This window comes from Seriola aureovittata, chromosome 1, assembly GCF_021018895.1.
Source record: "Seriola aureovittata isolate HTS-2021-v1 ecotype China chromosome 1, ASM2101889v1, whole genome shotgun sequence".
Taxonomy (NCBI): Eukaryota; Metazoa; Chordata; class Actinopteri; order Carangiformes; family Carangidae; genus Seriola; species Seriola aureovittata.
Window position 1 is genome coordinate 9,526,682 of NC_079364.1, and position 19,275 is coordinate 9,545,956.

At 41.3% G+C, this 19,275-nt stretch overlaps 1 protein-coding gene across 7 annotated transcripts in view; it reads left to right on the forward strand.

The window, feature by feature from the left end:
* The first annotated feature begins 670 nt into the window (after window positions 1–670).
* Window positions 671–19,275, forward strand: part of tle3b (TLE family member 3, transcriptional corepressor b) — a 31,187-nt gene continuing 12,582 nt past the window's right edge. Inside the window, exons 1-8 of one of the 7 annotated variants that reach the window (XM_056374162.1) lie at window positions 671–1,111; window positions 1,628–1,844; window positions 2,466–2,566; window positions 2,817–2,880; window positions 4,941–4,985; window positions 11,634–11,696; window positions 12,455–12,559; window positions 18,326–18,530. In XM_056374162.1, the coding sequence (XP_056230137.1) occupies window positions 1,821–1,844; window positions 2,466–2,566; window positions 2,817–2,880; window positions 4,941–4,985; window positions 11,634–11,696; window positions 12,455–12,559; window positions 18,326–18,530 (607 nt within the window). In that variant the 5' untranslated portion in view covers window positions 671–1,111; window positions 1,628–1,820. Of the gene's footprint in view, window positions 1,112–1,627; window positions 1,845–2,465; window positions 2,567–2,816; window positions 2,881–4,940; window positions 4,986–11,633; window positions 11,697–12,454; window positions 12,560–15,832; window positions 15,925–18,325; window positions 18,531–19,275 lie in introns of those variants that run through there. The other 6 variants (XM_056374121.1, XM_056374131.1, XM_056374171.1 and 3 more) reach the window with 6 other exon arrangements.

Sequence of the window (19,275 nt, forward strand, 5' to 3'; positions counted from 1 at the left end):
GAGGTCTCGTTAGAAATAGGTCGATCAATTCAAGTCACTCAAAGGACACTCTGCTGTAGATTAAGCAGTATTCACATCTTCTGCGCACTTCGGGTCTTGAATGAATTTCTATGAGCTCCTATTTTTCTTGGCATAGTATCAGGACCTATTTCTTTTGCTTGGCATCTCTACCTCTCCTTGAAATGAGAGCAGAAAGTGTGATCTTCCTGTTTCAGACTTCAGACTAGCTTTACATATAATTTGTTCAAATACTGAGCACATTTACAGCCTAGTGCTTGTATTAAAATGATACATTCTGTCTTTGGTTGGTGGGGTTATTTTCTTGTTTACATCAGCATGTAGTGAATTTGAATCGGCATAGCTTTTAATGGTAAAATCTTCAGGTACATACTAATAATGGAAACGCTGAAACACCGGCTGCGATGCACGGACATATAAATTATTGCCTTTGTTTTGAACAAGTTGTTGAACGCACTGAATGTCACTTCAAATCCAAAATGGCGAATGTGTGAGGTCACAGATTGCAGGCCAATCACAACACCGGTTTGGTGGATACCCCACGTGGGGATACAGCGCTGTGATTTGTCAACGATGCTAAACTCCTTCGGAGAACCCGATTGGTTAGTGCGGGGCCCTCTCTCGGCAGTCGGGTCCTCGTGTCAGTGAGCAGTCTGTGTGTGGTACCGCGAGCGGCGGAGGAACTGGGTATACCCAACAGCAAGCTAGTGGTATATTTCACAACGGTCGACATTTTCAAAAAAATTAACCCGTTTTTTCGCTTTAAATATTCTTTGGACTTACTGGAAGATTCGTGTACGATTACTGGATCTAATATAGGCATACTTTGAAGTTGTCTGCTGTCAACAACTCGTCCCAATCGAGTGGTTTCCAACGTCCGACCGGACGGAGAGACGTTCTCCGCCGCGGGATCATCGGGGTTTTTAAAGGACTCTCAAGAAGCAAGTGTATGAAAAATAGAAACGGCGACGGACATTTTCTGCTCTTATCACTCCGTGGTGACAGTTACGGGTCGAGGATATTAAGCTTTGTGTTTGGATACTAATTTATTTTACCTGTGGAGAAGAAAGGGGAGGAATCGGTCGAAACAAAGGTAAAAAGAGCTACAAGAAGAGAGCCGCTAACAAGACGGGTGGTGGTGGTGTGGCTTTATGGCAGCCGACTTTGAAAGCAGCAGCTCCTTGTTTTCTGATCTAACCGGACCACCAAAACAATCCTTGTGTGTGTTCTTTTTTCCCCTTTGTGGAAGACAAGTCGTTAGGTTTAAGAGAAAAAACAAAGCATCATGTCATTGAGGGTGTGATCAAAAGTCTCAACTTTGGGATTTATTTGATACACATTTTACTGTCACACTTGTTTTCCCCAATGTAGTGCACATCGAGGCGATAGATTTAGATTTTTGACAAACACAGTAGGAAATTTTTCTTTTTTAATCGCAATGCCACAATGAAGATAAAAAAACATATCTTATTCTCATTTTTAGGTAACAGATAGTGCAGTTAAGTTCATAAAGAAAAAAAATCATGTCGATTTACAGCCAAGGTGCTACACTCGCTTCCTGCGAAAGTGATTCAGCTCCTCAGCTTTGCCCCGTTTTCTGTTTGTTTAGGTACAAAGGAAAGGCCGACGAGGTGATACATCCAGTGGTCGGGGTCTGAGTGCGCGCTTCGCAGGCGAGAACAGGGCTTTGTCCGCCGCCATCCTGCGTGTACAGGGGAGGGGGTGGCGGTGATTTACCGCACCTTCACTGAAATTACGGAAAGAGAGAAAACACAGCGATTCCCTTGTGTAAAGGACTCGACATGTATCCACAAGGCCGGCATCCGGTAAGTAGCTGTCTTTGTCACTGTTTGTAAATTGATGCAACTGCACCGCCCATCAAAATAGCCTAATTAGCTCGTGGAGTGGAGCTGCTGATCCACACCTTACTATTTATGGTCTGCATCAGTGCTGCTGAGGCGCTTCACTCTGCCAGGAAAGAAACTGGGAGATCGTGTTTATTGGCAACAAGATCAAAGATTTTGGTTGAACTCAAGAAAGCAATCATCACCTCCTTCTGGAAACTGATTTAATTTCACTGCTGTTTGTTATAGTTGCATGTTTAGTACTAAAAGGTTAATTGTGCTTGTTGCACAGCATACACTGAAACCCCACAACTATGTGTTTGATTTGAAGCATTCTTCACTCACCATCCTCTGCTTACCATGTAATATTACTTCGAGGACATATGAAGTGACACCCCCCCCCCCCCCCCCCCCCATGTCATTGAACATGCTCTATCCTCCTCCAGTCAGAGCTTAGGGGAAATGTGAGGACAGACCATAAAGGGAAAAAACACAGTTTACCAAGAAACGTGAGGAGGAGGTGGTGAGAGAGAGATGAGACTATTATCTGGGCTGTGATAGCAGTATTTACACCTGTGGTATCTCTAACCTTGCACCTTTCAGGCACCTCACCAGCCAGGGCAGCCTGGCTTCAAGTTCACCGTGGCAGAATCCTGCGACAGGATCAAAGACGAATTTCAGTTCCTGCAGGCCCAGTACCACAGGTAATGACTAGCCTACAGTAAACAACATTGACTTCCTGGAAAGAATAGGAAGAGGAAGCTGCCTCTGTTTTGTTCCATTTTTGTAGCTTCATTCACTAAGTCTACACTGATGAAGAACAAGAAAAATGTATATGTACTAAATTTTATTATTGTTAAACATTTAAATAAAGATGTTCACTTTTAAGTATGTGTTATTAAACTAGCGTCACAAATTAAATATTACTTTTTTTCCTCTTTTCTCTTCTTGAAGTCTTAAAGTGGAGTACGATAAACTGGCCAATGAAAAGACTGAGATGCAGCGCCACTACGTCATGGTAAGAGCAATCATCATAAAGCTGTGAATCTGATTTAATAGCGTATCCTCCCTTTTGCCCCAGGTGAACAGTCACAGGTGGTGCAGCTGTGGTGTTTTGTAAAGACCATGTTAGTATTTGTCGCTTCTTGGTACCGTTGACTCATGCCTGTGTTTTCATTGGATAAGAAGGTGCAGGGTGGGGGAGCATGGAGAGGCAGTTGAAACTCCAGCAGGGGTCAAATGTCCAACTATTGATTGTGGGGTGTGACGACCCCCCTCTATGGCTCTGGGGTCCTCTTTATGACCCTTCACCCCCCACCCCACCCCGCCCCACCCCACCCCCCAACACATCCAACATGACCCACTGGGGGTTAATGACTGGTCTGCTGGCTTTGTGCATGAATCAGAGGGTTTCCTGCACTCTTATTATACTCCCCTAAGGTGAAATACAGGGTCGCTCAGACACTTTAGACACACCCAGGGGTTTCTCAGATATGGGGAGACTTTTGCATTTTTTTCCAAGCATTAAGATAATTAACTGGCTGTTGGGTCCTGGTGTATAATATCACAATATTAACAGGAATACTATTTTCTCTATATAAATGTATTTTAAATGTAATATGAAATAATTAAATTGATGTTCAGTGCAGTAAACTAAACACCTGTGTCAGACAAAACTCTGCACATGTGTAAAACTAAAACAGTTACAGCATAGACTCAGATTAGTTGATTAGTCAATAGACTCAAATGAATCAGTGACTGCTTTGACAATGAATGAATAATTTAAGTCCTTTTCAATCAAAACTGCTAAAGATTTGCTGTTTCCAGCTTCTAAAATGGGAAATGTAGCTGATTTTCTTTGTCTTTCAAGATTGTAAACTAAACATGTTTGGATTTTGAACTATTGTTTGGACAAAGCCAAGCAATTTGAAGGTGTCCCTTTGGGACTATTAATCAGTGAATTGACAAAAAATGATCAGAAGATTAGTTGATGATAACAATAATTGGCAGATTCAGCTATCATATCATTCCACTACAATTCCAATAAAAATCAATAGCTAGTAATATTGATGCTTTGCCCAGCTTTATCACTAATTGAAGTTTTGTGTTGTCTGGCATTTAACTTTGTTGCTATGTGCACTCTGTGTTAGTACTTTAATCTCAATTTGGGATAGGTGCTGGATTTCAATGAAAATGCTTTGAAGGGTTAAATGTAAAACTGTTCCTAAGCTGCAATTAAATCATATTACATTCAGTTCAGAGCTCCCTGATGATCAGATAGAGACAATGAAATCTTTGCCTTTGCAGTGACAGCCTAACTCAAAAGTTCTTTTAATACAGGGAAGCTGCATTGTGTGCATTGAAAAAGAACAGTCTTTATCTAACAAGTGATATGACTTAGACTTCACTCTTAGTTTGTGTATTTGTGTGGTTATCTTGTTTTTACATGAAAGGAATGACTTTAACCAAACGCAGCAGTATGTTTGTTAAATATTATTTTCCCTGTGAGGAACCAGAAGGTGGTGGGAGTAGGTATAATAAATGGAAACTGTTTGCTGTGTGTTTGATAAACAAGACAGACAAACTATTAGGCTTTAGTTTGTATCTGGTGGTGGGCTCACAAGCTTCTGGCACACAACAGCAGATAATGTTGTTTTCAATAATAGCATTGGCTTTCCCCTTGGTTTTTGAAGCCATAGACAGTGTTTGTGCTCAAAAACTGGCAGTGCCTAGTAGAAGTAAACAGGAACAGTAGCCAGTCATCTGTCTGCTGTGGCTGCAAAAAGTACATGAAGTTTTCAACCTCTTGGGTTAATGTCAGTGTTTTTTAATTGTTCACTCCTGTGCTGAAACATGTATTCAGCTTCTCTTTAATTGTTTGGGTACTCTAGTGGACTGATAAAATATCATACCAGTCAACCACTGTTTTTTGCACAAACAAATCCTCTGTTAAGAAGTAACTTTTAAGGGCATACAGTACATTTTGAAGAATACATATCTTGCCTCTAATCACTTTTTTGAATGTACAAATGAAAACAAAGGTTTTAGTTTTTTAATGTTTTCTCCTCTGTTTCACAGTACTATGAGATGTCCTATGGGCTCAACATTGAGATGCACAAACAGGTATGTAGCCATATCAGAGATGGTCTGTGTATAGCCAAAACAATGTTGTTTTTTCCCCTAGTGATGAAGGAATATAAACACACCGACACACACCTACTAACACACACACATACCTGACCTTAGTTTCTGCCCTCATCCTTAAATGCCTTTTGAAGGCATACACATACTGGCTTCCTGTAGTGAAAATGCTGACAGGCTAAACAACACGAAGGGCATGCTGCCTGATGGGGATGGTTTGATAAGATTAAAGTGAAGTATTTGGCAGAGAGTCTGAGAGGATGTGTTTTTGTGTGTTCTGTCCTTCTGTGTGTGTGTGTGTTTGTGTGTGTGTGCGTGCGTGCGTGCACACGCATACACGTACGTGTGCACACACATATGCCGACACTACTCTGTGTCTGTTTCCCCAGTGCCAGCCTGGCTAAAAGCTCATTAGTTCAGCTGCCACCCAGCACTGGGCATCATGCTGCAGTGGAAAGACTTCTAAAGATGAATATGGCAAAACCACCCAGGAAGCAGTTTCAGTAAACTGGAGGCACGAAGGAATGAGGGGCATATATATTAAAATCACCTAAGCCTTAGAAATAGCGACCACGTTTCACATGAGGCTTCTTTGTTCATTTGCTTCTAGTTGATCTTTGGCCTGTCAAGTCCAGAGTGTTGGAGGCAGGTTTGTCTAGTGTTTGTGGAAACCATCCCTTAACCCAAATACTTTGTTGGCTTAGAACTCCTGCACCACCAAGAATGTACCCTCCTGTAGTGTCCTCGAGCAGCTTAGTAGCTCCAGCAGTGCTGCTCTGATATTCCTCTGTATGAAAATAAGCGTTTCCCTCAGTGACTTTTTTTTTTTTTTTTTTTATGGGTTCTGTCTATATTGGTGCCTAACATCGTAACATTGTCCAAAACCATGCTGGAAATAAGAGTTAATTTCATCATGTTGTCCCTTGGATACAGTATGTGTTTTTTGTAGCTCTGTAACAATTAGTTAATGATAATAATAATAATAATTAGAGAAGATTAGACGGAGCATTAATCAAGAAAAAATTCACAGGGATAAGTTTCGTAAAAACAAATATTTGCTGCTTTTCCGATTTATGTTATTTTAAATTCAATTTAAAATTGGTAGGGAAAAACAAGTTCTCTCAGAATTTCATTTAATTGAATTGTGAAGAATATTTTTGTACTGTTTGTTTATTAATTTACATTTTATGGAGTAAACAATCCATCATAAAACAATTGAGAGATGAACCTGATAGTGAAAATGTTAGTTGCAACCCAGGATTTGCAGAAATGAATCAAAAATACAGCATCACATAACAGGCACCAGGTTATGTGATGGTTCTATCATACCTGTAAGATGTCTGCAGGTGGGCACCTTGAATATTTCATCTGACGTGTTTATGCATGTCCACATGATATGGAGTATATATGGTTGCCTGTAAGGAACTGGTTGACTTTTAGTGTTTGGTGTGGTCATCTGCTGATCACTCTAGACTCTAAACTGTAGACACTATAGTCCTAAATGTAAGATATCCCCCTTCTATAGGTCATACAACACCCCTCTATGTAAGACAGATAACTCCTGTACATAGCACTGCAAATCATCTGTTTTATTAAAGAGCTGACCTGAGGCTTTTAGTCAGGTGTGTAAAACCCACATCTTCTTTTGTATTCTTGTATACATTTCGTATGTATCAGCATAATCTTTTATTCTGTTCACTTAAAGGGGGAAAAAAGATTAACATGATCTCAAGGTGCCCCTCTTTTATCTTTTGACACTTACATTTCCATTTTCTCAGATTCTGCCTTTCCTTCTGTTTCCCTCAGTCATCTTTGCCTCCTCAATTCTCCTCTCCCACCTCCTCCTTGTGCCCTTATGTCTTTTCATTGCTTCCCCCTCCCCTGTCTGCCCCACCACCCCAACATTGTGATGTGAATGATGGCCCTTGTGTCATTAGCTGTTTGATATGATGTATGAGAGTGGGAGTCTGTCAGAGAGGGAGTAAGAGACAGAGAGGTGGGGTGGAGGCTTCATGGCCCTCAGATCCAGAAGGTTAATGGCATCAGTGGGAGGGTAGCCCAGTCGGAACAGCAGCACACTGCACAATTCATCAGGTGTAGTCGTGTTTTTTTTTTATTTTTTATTTTTTATAGGCATGCAGTATGTGTCTGCTGATGCTGTGTGTGCTAACTAGGTGTGTATTCTGGTTATCAAGGAACTTGATGCATCTCAACCCCCTCCACCATTTTGAGCGTTATCTGTTAGGTACTTATCACAAACGAGGTTGAAGCAATGCATGGTTGGGGGCGGAACTGGTTGTTGTGGGTGGATGCTGGTGGCATTGGACAAGACAAGCTGGGAAAAGGAGGGGGGGGGTGGCGACAGGAAAGGAGTGAGAGGCTTCTGGGTAAATGGGTTAATCGACTGGTCCGCTCCTGTGCATCTTCTTTGTTTATCAATAAGCCTGGTGGAGTTGACGGAGCATTGTGAATAATGCATGATTCCTGCCACCTCCCTTCCCCTCTCTGCTTTCTGCCATCCCTGGTGAACGAGTGTTTGTGATGACATCAGCGAGAGGTAAACAGACAGCCCTTAGCTGTCCATGTGATTTGGTAGGAAGGGAGAGGGGCTGGATTATTGCATGCAGGCAGGCATATTACGCCACTCGTGTAGAAGATTTATTGCAGTGTGATAAACTCACTTTGTGTTGTTATTGCTTCAAAGCTGGATTGAAAAGAAGAGGAAGGGGCACGAACACACATATGCGCATAAAAATAAATACTCATATCCCTTACATGGTAACACCAGTGGTGTCTTTACACAAACACACTGTAATTCAAGTTCCAACAGACACACAGCTTCCCCTGCGCTGCTGCTGATCTGAATGGCTGCTTGCAAAGGGATCTGTGTGGCTGCTGGGGGGTAATTTGTTTTGACAGTGTCTCTTATGATGGCAAAGAGTGCAGGGTGGAGGTAATCACCCTCGCTTGCTGTCAATAAGTGATTTTAATTAGCGCAGCTCATTAGGCTGCCTCAGCAACGTGCCCTGCTGACTTTGTGGTGTGGGTGTGGTGGGGGTTGCTTTGTTTTTCACTACCTCTGTTCTCTGTTGTGCTCCCTGTTTATCTCTCTTGTATGCTTGCCTACATTTTGATTTCAGCTCTCCCTTTGGTAAATTGAAAGCAAAAGGAACATGAATAGAGAAAATCAACCCCACCTGTTAACCATCAGTGGATCCTGTACCTTATTATTAAATTTGGCTGCTTACTTTTGTTGCACATCTTGGTAGCCATTTTGTGAATCTGTTTTATGTATCCATTTCCTTACTTCTTGAATGAATGAGGGAAACAGAGAAAGTGCTTTATCGAGGAGAGTCATGTCCGTTTCCTGGATGGAGGAAGAGGGTGAAAAGAAGGAGCAGAGGGAGGAAGAAAGAGAGCTTGTGCAAATGAATAATTTATACATGATTCCTGGAATTGTTTGCCAAGGTGATGATGGCCGACCTGTCTCTAAGCCAAAACAAACTGACTACGAGAACACACACACAGTCTCTCAAGGGAGGTTGACGAGGTTACTGGAGGCTGTGAGACAAGCTTTATTTTGATAGCCAGGCTAGAAGGGCTGGTAGAACAGAGTTACACAATTAGTGTCTTGGTGTGTGTGTATATGTGTGTACTCAACCCAGCTGATGATGGTTTTGTGTGCCAGTGTTGATGTGGTGAAATGGATGAAAAGACTTGTGTGTGTGTGTGTGTCTGTACACATGAACTGCATAATTCAAAATAAAAACTATAAATAAATATTGTCTACATCATCAGGATTTGAACTCTAACGAAATCAAATGTAATCTGTTGGAAAACAGCCCATTTCCATATGCTCCCCTGCAGAAAAGGATGTCACTTCATTTTTGTGTGTATGAGCTCAAAATAGAATGACATGCACATGCAAAATATTCTTCATGCATTTGTAATGAACAAGATACCTCTAAGTGCCTCTTTCTTCCTCGGCTCTGGCTGAGAAGATAATTCCCAAACAGCCATCTCTGCCCCCCTCCCATCATATGCCACTTGTTTTCCTCGCCAATTGAATCCTCGTCAGAGACTCTGCTCTCCACTTGGGGGCTAATGCCTGGAGCGACAAACAGCCAAATGGCTTTCAACGCACCATTGACAGAGGGATGCAATGGAGAGAGAGCCTCTCCAAACTCTGGTGCTACTAGACAACCCTGAGTACCTGTAATTGTGGAGCTGCAGTGAAAAGCTTCTGCTGGCTCAAAGGCTTCTGTTTTCAGTGGCTTTAAGTGTCAATAAACTCTTTCCAGTGCCTGTCTCTGCCACTAAAAGCACTGTGGAAAATAGTGCCTCCAAAGTAAAGTGGGAGTCATTTAAGAGTGCTGGGAGTCATCGGATGTGATGTGTTATCAGTATTTTTCTCCTTCAAAATGGCTGTCAAAAAGTCTTGTAAATAAGCCATGTGCCGATTTGCCCTCCGTAACGTGTGAACTCTGCCTGAACAGTGTAGAGTGACTAAATTTGAAAAGCAAGAACAAGATGTAGCTGATAAAGGCAGTGATTCAGTTGAAGGGTTTTATAGTATGTCTCAGGTTGACATGTGAGTCAGGATTGCCCTCACATTCTCTTAAATCGTACCTGAGATATGACAGGCAAATTGTCCAACATCAGCATTGCAATAATTAGGGCACAAAAGGAAAAACAAAAATGGATGCGAAGGAAGTCTGTTCTATTGTTTTATTTCCTGGCTCCAAAGTAATAGTCTAACTCTGGGGTAAATTTCAAAGGAAGCCAAGGGTTCGGGAACATTTAACCTTAAAAAACCCTGAAAACATCTCAGCATGATCTCAGCTCTCATACCACCTGGTGCTCCAGCTTGCCTTTCAAAATGAACCGCAGGGAGAACCCGGTGTGTTTTTAGCACAGTGCACTGAACGTTTCAACACAAAAGGCAGAGTGCACCTGCATTCCATGAATGTTTTTGGCTTCAGATGGTGGCTCTGTAGTGGCGATTTGGTACAAACAAATGGATGCCTTTCTTTGTGAATTGGTTTGTGGTGAGGGTTTGTAATGTTGTTGCTCTAATAGCCGAGTGTATCAGTATACCGCTGTTTCCTACAAGCCCCATGTTGCTCCCCTTGCAGCCATTTCCAGAGAAGTGGTGTGATACTGAAACACTCTAATCCTACTGTGTGTCATTGTATCCAGCCCCCGCTAATGATGATGGTTTATGAGTCTCCATAGAGCCCCCTCTCTCGCTTCCCCCTCTCTCTATTTCTGCCCCCCCCCCCCCCCCCTTCCCCACAGTTATCCCTCATTAATTTCCCGTGCCGATCAGATCGACAGGCCGAAAATTCAATTTAATGACCTGCCTCTGTGCTGCGCCTAATATGATTTTACAGGCTGTTCTGGTCAGGGCCCCAGCCCAATTTACATAACGATCAGCCGTGCCAGATAGCGTTGCCCCAGCAACAGAAGAGGGGGGAAGATGACAGAGGAAGAGGAGGAAGGAGGGCACAGAGGAGAGATTAGCATGGAGGGGTGTGAAGAAGCATTTGGAGGAGCAGGGAGGGGGGAGGCTGGATGGAGAGAGAAAGCACAGTGCGTCTAAGGTCAGACGGGGGTTGTGAGATAATTCCTGACAGGCCAGTAAAGGTCTGTCCCCTCTTCTTTCCTTCTTTTCCTGTCTCCCCTCCTCCAAAAAGGAAAGAGTGACACAGAGGTTGTGCAAAGGGCTACTGGCACCTCCTTTCCCCTTTTTTCCACTTTCTTTCTCCTCCCTCCCCCTTTCACAGTCAAACAAGGTTAAGGGAGAAAATGAGTGGAATGCAGCACCGTATAAAACGGCGGGAAAGACCTCTTCACCCCACACACACCTGCTGGGCTTCCACCCCTAATCTCTCAGAATCAATTAGTTCACCTCCCTCAGTTCAGTCAAACCACATTACCTTAGTGTCAAATCAGAGGGTTTCACTTCACCATTCACCACCCCCCACCCCACCCCTTCTCCTTCATCCTGCTTTCTACTTTTGTGTTTCTCTCTTCCTCGTCCTCTTATTCCTCCTCTCTCTGTGGAAAGTACAGATTTTAAAAAAGGAAATGGGTTTGGGCAAAATGTCTTGGGACATTCAAGTGTGGTAGACGGCTAGTAGAGTATATCCATTTTTCCAAATGCAGTGCTGTAAAGTGCTCTATGTTTGTCAAGCCCTGCAGTATCATCTAACTCTCCCAGCTAATATTCCATGGTCGATACCAAAGATGCCTCTGATAGATAGGGCCAGAGAGTTAACCTGTCTGCTTCAGCGTTCCCCACCCTCCTCTCTATGGGCTGTAATTATGAAGTATGGACCTCATTAGGGTCTCTACAGCCAGATGGTATTAGCATATTTCAGCCTCCTAATGAAATAAGGCCTAATGGAGGCAGGAGAGAGAGGGAAGTAAATTTGTTCTAAGGCGGCCCCAATTTAGTTAAGAAATACATGGTCTACCTAGATGGTCGCTGGAAACATTTGTGTGTGTGCACAAATGCACACCCCTTTTGTATTATAGGTAGTTTAACTGCTTAATTATAGTGTTGCTTGTGGCATGCAGTATACTGAAACACTATCATTCTAATATTTTGTCTCTCTTCTCCTACAGACTGAGATTGCCAAACGTCTCAATGCAATTCTGGCTCAGATCATGCCGTTCTTGTCACAAGAGGTGAGTGTCAACAAAGCTAGCAGCAGTTTAAGAATGTGAATGAGACTCATTTCATTCACTAAGTATAGTAACTATACATTAAATTGTAAGGGTGGCTATTGTGCAGAGCTATTGTGTCAACGGCATCTTATAATACTGCAATACATACAGTCATTACTTATTAGGAATACAGATTTGAAGCAGTCGTCTTAATCATGAAAACATTATTGAATTGAGTTTTACCAGCACAGCCCCACTCAATAATATATTTGAATAATAAATGAATAAATAAAAACGTGTCAATTATTTTAATCACTCAGCATTACCAAAACATGCTGCTCCCTTTCCTTCTCCTTGTTATTTAATAAACTGCCAAACAAAATACAAAAAATAGAAATGATAGTTCTGCCAAACTTACAGGCTTTTCTGAAGAACAAAGCAGACATGACTAAACATGCAAGGAACTAAAACTGGCTGTCCTATAACTGACAACAGATTTCAGTTGTAGTCGTTTTATTCACTCTGACCACCATTTCTCACTGCACGACACACACAACACATACTGAGGGTTTTTTTTTTTTTTTTTTACTGTTGTATCATTGACTTTAAGTAGGATTAAATGACTTCTGTGCATTGTGGAGAATATTTTCCCCCTCAGCTCTAAAGTGCCTATTTGTGCAGGTACCTACTTGCGTAGGTAAACCATCTTTTTTCAGTTTGACTTTGTAATGAATTCTTTACCATCAGGAATCTCATCTTTGTGTTTATGTGTCCGGCAGCATCAACAGCAGGTGGCTCAGGCTGTTGAGCGGGCCAAGCAGGTGACAATGACTGAGCTGAATGCTATCATCGGGGTACGTGGACTTCCCAATCTGCCTCTGACTGTGTGTATACCCCCTCTTCTTCCTTCATTTGACCTGAGGCAAGGGGGCAAAACTGCATGCACAGAGGAGAATGGGCACTCTTATACAGACATATAGGCTAGTCAAGCATGCTGCATTACGCAGGTTTATTTCACCTTTACATGCTTCAGCTGAAGTGTTGCATTTCAAGGATAACCTCGGAAAGGGCAATAGATTCAGGAGGAAAATAGGGGTGAAAAGGAAATAAGGGTAGCTTAGTGTATTAATCTGCAACCATTTTCTTCCTCCTCTCTGTGGCATTTGAATGTTCAGACTGAATACAAACTAGCAATGCCATGTCCTCTTCAGCAATGCAGACTTGCCCCTTTCTCCAGTGGTTTATTATGTTTTTATTTGATTTCACAATCTTTGCAATGTGCTCTCAATAATGTGTTCACAGCTGTAATTTCACTGATTGTTGGTTAACTATGACCTATTGGCATGCAGGGTGCAGTTCCTAACAGCAGCTCTGCTCTGATTTTCTCCTCTCAGGCAGAGTCAAAGAACATCTGATATACAGTAACGCAGTCCAGGCTGAGATCAGATCATGGTGTTTCTCAGATTTCACTTTGGCTGCACTTTAATTAGATAAAAGGTTCCAGCCAACAGGCTTACCCCTACTTCTGACCCAATAGCAGGAGGAATTAGAGCGGTCAGGTTAGGACAAGCATTGTGATTGCAACAGAGATTACAGCAGTATGGACTTAACAGGCAATGAACATTAGTGAGGTGTAGTGGATAAAAGATTTAGACTGCGCTCAAGCAATGTCGTCAGAGTGGGAGGAACAGGAAAGTCACCTGTTATTCCAAATTGGGAGCGTTCACACATTATTTCATGATGGTTAAATCTGCTAGTGTTGAAGTCACATCACTGAAGTAGCCTAAATTAGCTACTTTGTGTTGTGTTATGCATTGTTAATGCTTTATTAATGAATGAAACCAGACCCTTATGAATACTGTAGTATGTAGTTCCCTTTAAATTAACCGTCTATTAGTGTTAATATTTGATTTTTATTTGCATGTCACTGCCAGCTATTGTGGATTCATAGTAGTTCTTTAAACAGTTTTTTTTTTTTTTATTGTAGTTCTTTTTGATATCGTAGCTGTCCAAAATTACTGATATCTCAAACTTGGAATTTGAACTCAGACTATTGTGAACATTTTTTTCTCATTCACCGTAAACAATCTGAACAATGTGACATGTATGCAGCATTACATCTGCTATAATTCCCAACCTGGTTTTTGGGGTTTCTTGGTACATTTGGCCCTGGTACATTAAACTTGGTACCCTTATAATACTAAAAGTCTTATTTTCTTCATTGTTCAATGTTTCATTTGAGAGCATCTGCAGCAATCCAAACTTTATTAGAGGAAAAGAGTGCACTTCAAAAATCAGTAATTGACCTTTTAATTGTAGCCACAACCCTGAACACACAAAATCCACTCTGGCCAAATACACTTTTTAGTTATTTGCTCTTCCATCTGCTTTTATTTTAAAAATTGAAGGCTTGCTGCTTTTTAATAGCCAGCTTGGACCCAGATGGATAACTGACCCTTTTGATTAGCCCTCTGTAGCAGGGGTTGGTGAGCGGTTAGCTTGTCCCAGTGGTAGGGGGTCAAGTCTAATGAGAGGTGGATATCGAAATTCGATTAAGGTAAATGAGCCAGGAGCACAACCCCCAGTTTTCAAGGTAATTACGGCCTATTTCCTCCTTTTTTTTTTTTTTCTTTTTTTTTTTTTTAAACCGGCTCAGTGAGACTGTCTACCACAGGAGTGACCCTGCCTTCATTAAGGGTGGGCAGGACCAGACAGAACACACGCACACACACATACACACACACACAGAGGGACACAGGCTTTAATTATTGGGGTGAAGACCTGGCAGGTGATCAATCTCCATGTCCCCACAGTGCGAGTCCTGTCAATAAAGTCTCAGTGATGTTCAGAGAGTATCAGACTCTGGCAGCTTTCTACAACCGTTAGATCAGAAACTACATCTGAGTCTCACACATGCACGCACACATGCACAGACTCACGCTTCTGGCTGAACTCCAAATCCGATGATAGATGTTTGCCCCACAGGGACCACCTGCAGGACGAGGTGTCAACATATGATCTAATACATTGATACATATTAGAGTTATAAAGTCATTTATTCAAGCAAAAATACCAAAAATTGGCTGATTCCAGCTTCTGGATTGAAGGGAAATAATTTGCTACATTTTGTATCATTGTAAATTAAATATTTTTGCGTTTTAGCTGATGGTTGAATAAAGCAAGCAATGGGAAGCTGTCACCTTGGTACTGTAGAAAATTGGTATGGACCTTCGTCATGATTTTCGGATATTAAATAGACTTCATGAATAACTGATAACTAAAGACAATGGAAATAAATGTTGCAACCCTAATTTCTGTTCAGTTTTTTTACAAAATAAAAATATTCAAAGGTTGAAAAATGAAAATATATGAAAAAACAGCAGGGACATGAAAAAGGGGTCAGAGGTGAGAAAATGTTGAGAAATGTGGTCCAAAGTAAACTAGTAGTGAATGCCATGATGCTTTTTGTAACGGTTAACACAGTGTTAACACAATATTAAACTTTACAAGAACATGAGTTACCTACAACCTGAGTGGCCTGAACTGAACTGGGTTGAAAGACAAAGATGCAAACTAGCCTTCATTCGTCTACACTGGTTTGCATATTGCCAGAGGTGATATATGAGTTTGATTTGACAAGTGTCAGAGGTGGTCTCATTTCCATTATTTCAACATAAGGAAAGATTGTACTTGGATAATGGTTAACGAGTCAGTTATAGGCTGCCTGTTACTTATCACCTACCCTTATATCAATGCTAATCTGTGGAACACACAGCTTTTATACTGCCTGGTTTTGTTTTTGATGTCACTCTGGTTCATTTGCTAACAGTGATCTCTTCTGTGAAAAATTTGCGTATTTTATTTGGGTGTGCCTATTTGCTGTAATACAGAAGGTCATATTTCCATCTGGTTTGAGTGTGTCCACAGTGACACACACAGTGGTTTGACTCATCTGCATCTACACATTTCCTACAAGCAGTTAAGGTTTAAGGATTTTTCAGTGTTTCAGAATGAGGATACATGGACATGTCATGATTTTTATATTTAATAGCTGACCATTTGTATTTTGTAATTTAAATATAAAGCACTAATCGATCAATCAAGAAAGTTGAAAATGCAGATACACTGATGAAATAACCATTAGTTACAGCCCTATTTGTGGGGCTTGTATCATTTCTGGCTGAATCTCTCCCTCTCTCCTTTGAACCAGCAGCAGCAGCCACCTCATAGTGTCTACCCAGCCTTCATGGTCAGTGTTCAGGGGAGTTACGAGACATAGAAAGCCAGTCTATTTTTCGAGTGTTTTGCTTACTGGCAGTCTGTGTGTTTTTGTGAAGGGAGCTGATGCCTTTCGGAGACAAAGCACGACTTGGGTGTCTTTGGGTATTTTTGGCAACTTGTCCTTTGTCTGCATGATTCGGATGGCAGAGTTTTGAAAGCACTTTGTTCATATGACGACTAACCTCCAAAACGTTTCCTGCATCTCAACTCTATTCCAATACTGAAATCAGTCAGGTCTGTTTTTAGGATATGGTGTTGTCTAATCCTTGTCGCAACAACGGAGGAAAATTTGTTGTAAAGCACAGGATAAGTAGGTAATGTGGTGATCATTGCCAGACTTATTAAGCCAGTCTGCCAGCTGGTTTGTGCTGCTGCTGTTGATGCTTGTTCCACCTGACAGTACTGTTCTGCAGGGAGCCAGCTTCGCCTAGTTAACTTTAATTGCCTGTTTCCTGTGGAAGTTGCCTGAGCTGCAGCGGCATTTACACATAATGAAAAAAGATAAGTGTGAAAGGAAGCCAGCTCTTTATCCATGAATATTGAATTGGAAGCAATTTATTTTCTGAAATTTTCCCTCTTTTTCTCCACCCCCCACCCCCCCCAGCCACTCCCTTCCCTCGTCTCTCCCCGCTCCTCTCCTCAGCCATAGCTCGCTAATGAGGCTTCTTGATAATGATCCCTGCACGCTTTTTCTCATTAGGCACACTCAATAGGGACGTCCCTGCCTCAAACCCTTGCTCTCTCTCTCTTTCATTCTCTTGTTATTTTCTGATTCTGCCTCCCCTCCTTTTCTTGTTCTGGTTGCCCCTTTCTCTTTTTTTGCTTGCTTTTCCTTTTTCGCAACAAATAGGCTTCTGGGCACACCAGTACAATATCGATTAACAATGCCGCCCCTCAGTTGCTTATATCCATTGTGCGATTCCAGGTCCAGCTCGACATAATGAGCTGACTGAATAATGGCCAGCTGCTAACTAAACCTTTAAATGTGGTAAGCCAGTAGATATACCCTTGTCTGGTTTTTCCATTTTATGTAATGAATGTATGGATGAGGTTATTGAAGTTCTATCTAGTGAGCAGAATAGCAATCATGTTTTTTTCTTTTTTAGAGAGGCAGTTGATGGATGTGCTAAGTGTTATTTAACCTTGTTTTAAAACACTTGCTTCCCTCTTGCCTGAGTGGTTATTTAACTCCTGTCTATCTACTCACTCCTCTCTGGTTGCCTCTCTCATACAGACATTCATGGCCTCTTGGGAGGTGTGTGTGTGTGCATGTGTGTGTTCTCCACTGTGTCTGTGCTTAACAGCATTTTGCTAGAGGAGTGGGCATGCTTGCTTGGTTTTCCAAAGTGTTGAAAGGTTTTCAGGTTTTCAAGTGTAGACTTATTGATTTTTAACTGTCCAAACTATGACTGGAGCACGGTGGTTTGGGAAAAATGCTCTGTGTCATTTCTGACAACCAGGTAGTAGTTAACTGTTATCACATAAAGGTATTGTAACATTAATAAGAAACAATAAGAAACTTGTAAAGCAACATTGTTGTAATAAGTGAGGAGTGTGATATGAGAACCAGATCTGTGATATAAACCTGGAGGCACAACATTGTAGCTCATTTGTATGCAAACCTTTGCACACAGCTGATTCAGTCAACTTTGCATTAGTGCTGGATAGTATTAGTCAATCAACACAAAATTAATCAACAGCAGTTTTAATCATCACTTGTTTAAATCATCAAGCGTAAATGTCACATATTCTGTTGTTCCAGATTTTTAAATGTGATGGTTTCCTGCTTTTCTTTGTTTTAAATTATTGTAAATTGAATACATTTGTGTTTTCAATTGTTGGTCAAACAAAACCAGATATTTGAAAACATGAGAAATTAACATTTTTCACTTAGCTTTTATTAGTTGTTTAATTAATGTGATAAATCAGCTGGAATGTTGCAGGTTGTTAAAATGTGACATTGGTGCCTCATGACACTATATATAGTCTATTTTGAGTTAATAATGCACAGCTAAATTCTAAAGATCCTGAGAAGGTGAGAGTAATAACACAGAGTTGCTTTGAAAATGAATGCATTGTACTGTTTATTCTACTGTTTCAGTTTTCAAACACTTTGAATCAGATGATAACCACACTGTACATCAACAGCTATGAACAGAATCTGTTTTCCCTCAGACAGTGAATGAGCTGGATCAGCATGTTGGCAGTCACTGTCAGTCTGCTATTATGCATAAATGGTTTGGCCTTGAACTAAATGTTGTCAAAGCCAGCTCTAATGCACGAGTAGAGTGCGGTCATTCATGGATTCACTTCCCAGCCGACCCATTTGTCCTCTGTCTTGTCTCCTGTCTCTCTGCATTTGTTTACAGCAGCAGCAGCTTCAGGCTCAGCACCTCTCTCACGCAGCCCACGGCCCTCCAGTCCAGCTGCCCCCACACCCCTCAGGCCTGCAGCCGCCCGGCATCCCCCCTGTGACAGGCGCTGGCTCTGGCTTGTTGGCTCTGGGTGCTCTTGGCAGCCAGGCCCACCTGCCTGTAAAGGATGAGAAGAACCACCATGACCTGGAGCACCGAGGTGAGGAGCACAGCCTGCAGCATGTTAGCACTGATGGGTGATCGTAATTGCCAAGAACAGGTTTTACCATACAGATACATTTATCATAGAAACATGTCACTGTATGTTTTTAAATCTAAGTGTTTATGTACAAAATTACTGGGTAAGGAAATATTTATACATCATGTATAGCATCATTTTTTTGGCCTTAAGCCATGATATATTTTGACATGAAAATAAAAGTGTAGTTTATACTTTCATTGGGAAACAGGAATGAAAGAGTTTGTAGAAGTTTGAACTGCCACTTATGTAGAGGATAAACATGTTTAATAAATGTTTCATCAAGTCTGCAGTTGTAAATGTTAATACATAATTATTAAATGGGCTTGGTTCAGATGTTCCACCGCCCTTTCCCAGAAGGTCAGAGGTCAATCTATTTGAGAGTCTATCTGATGAACTTAATATCTGAAAATGACAAAACACCAGCCAAGGTTTTTCACAACCTGTAGTTGTCCTCAATAATGGCTAATAACTGATAAATATCCAATATATAATTTATTAAGCATTAATAAAACAATTTTTTTTACAGCTTATAAGCCTTTCATAAAAGTTGCCGTATTAGAAAGTGGTAACAACATGAATTATGCTGTGCTTCACATATGAGAGTATCCTTTTAGTTGAATAATAATTTTATTGCTGTTACCTGATTGGACTACTCAGTTGTGGTGACACCCATACTAATTTGTGTTTTGCTTTCCTCTCTCCT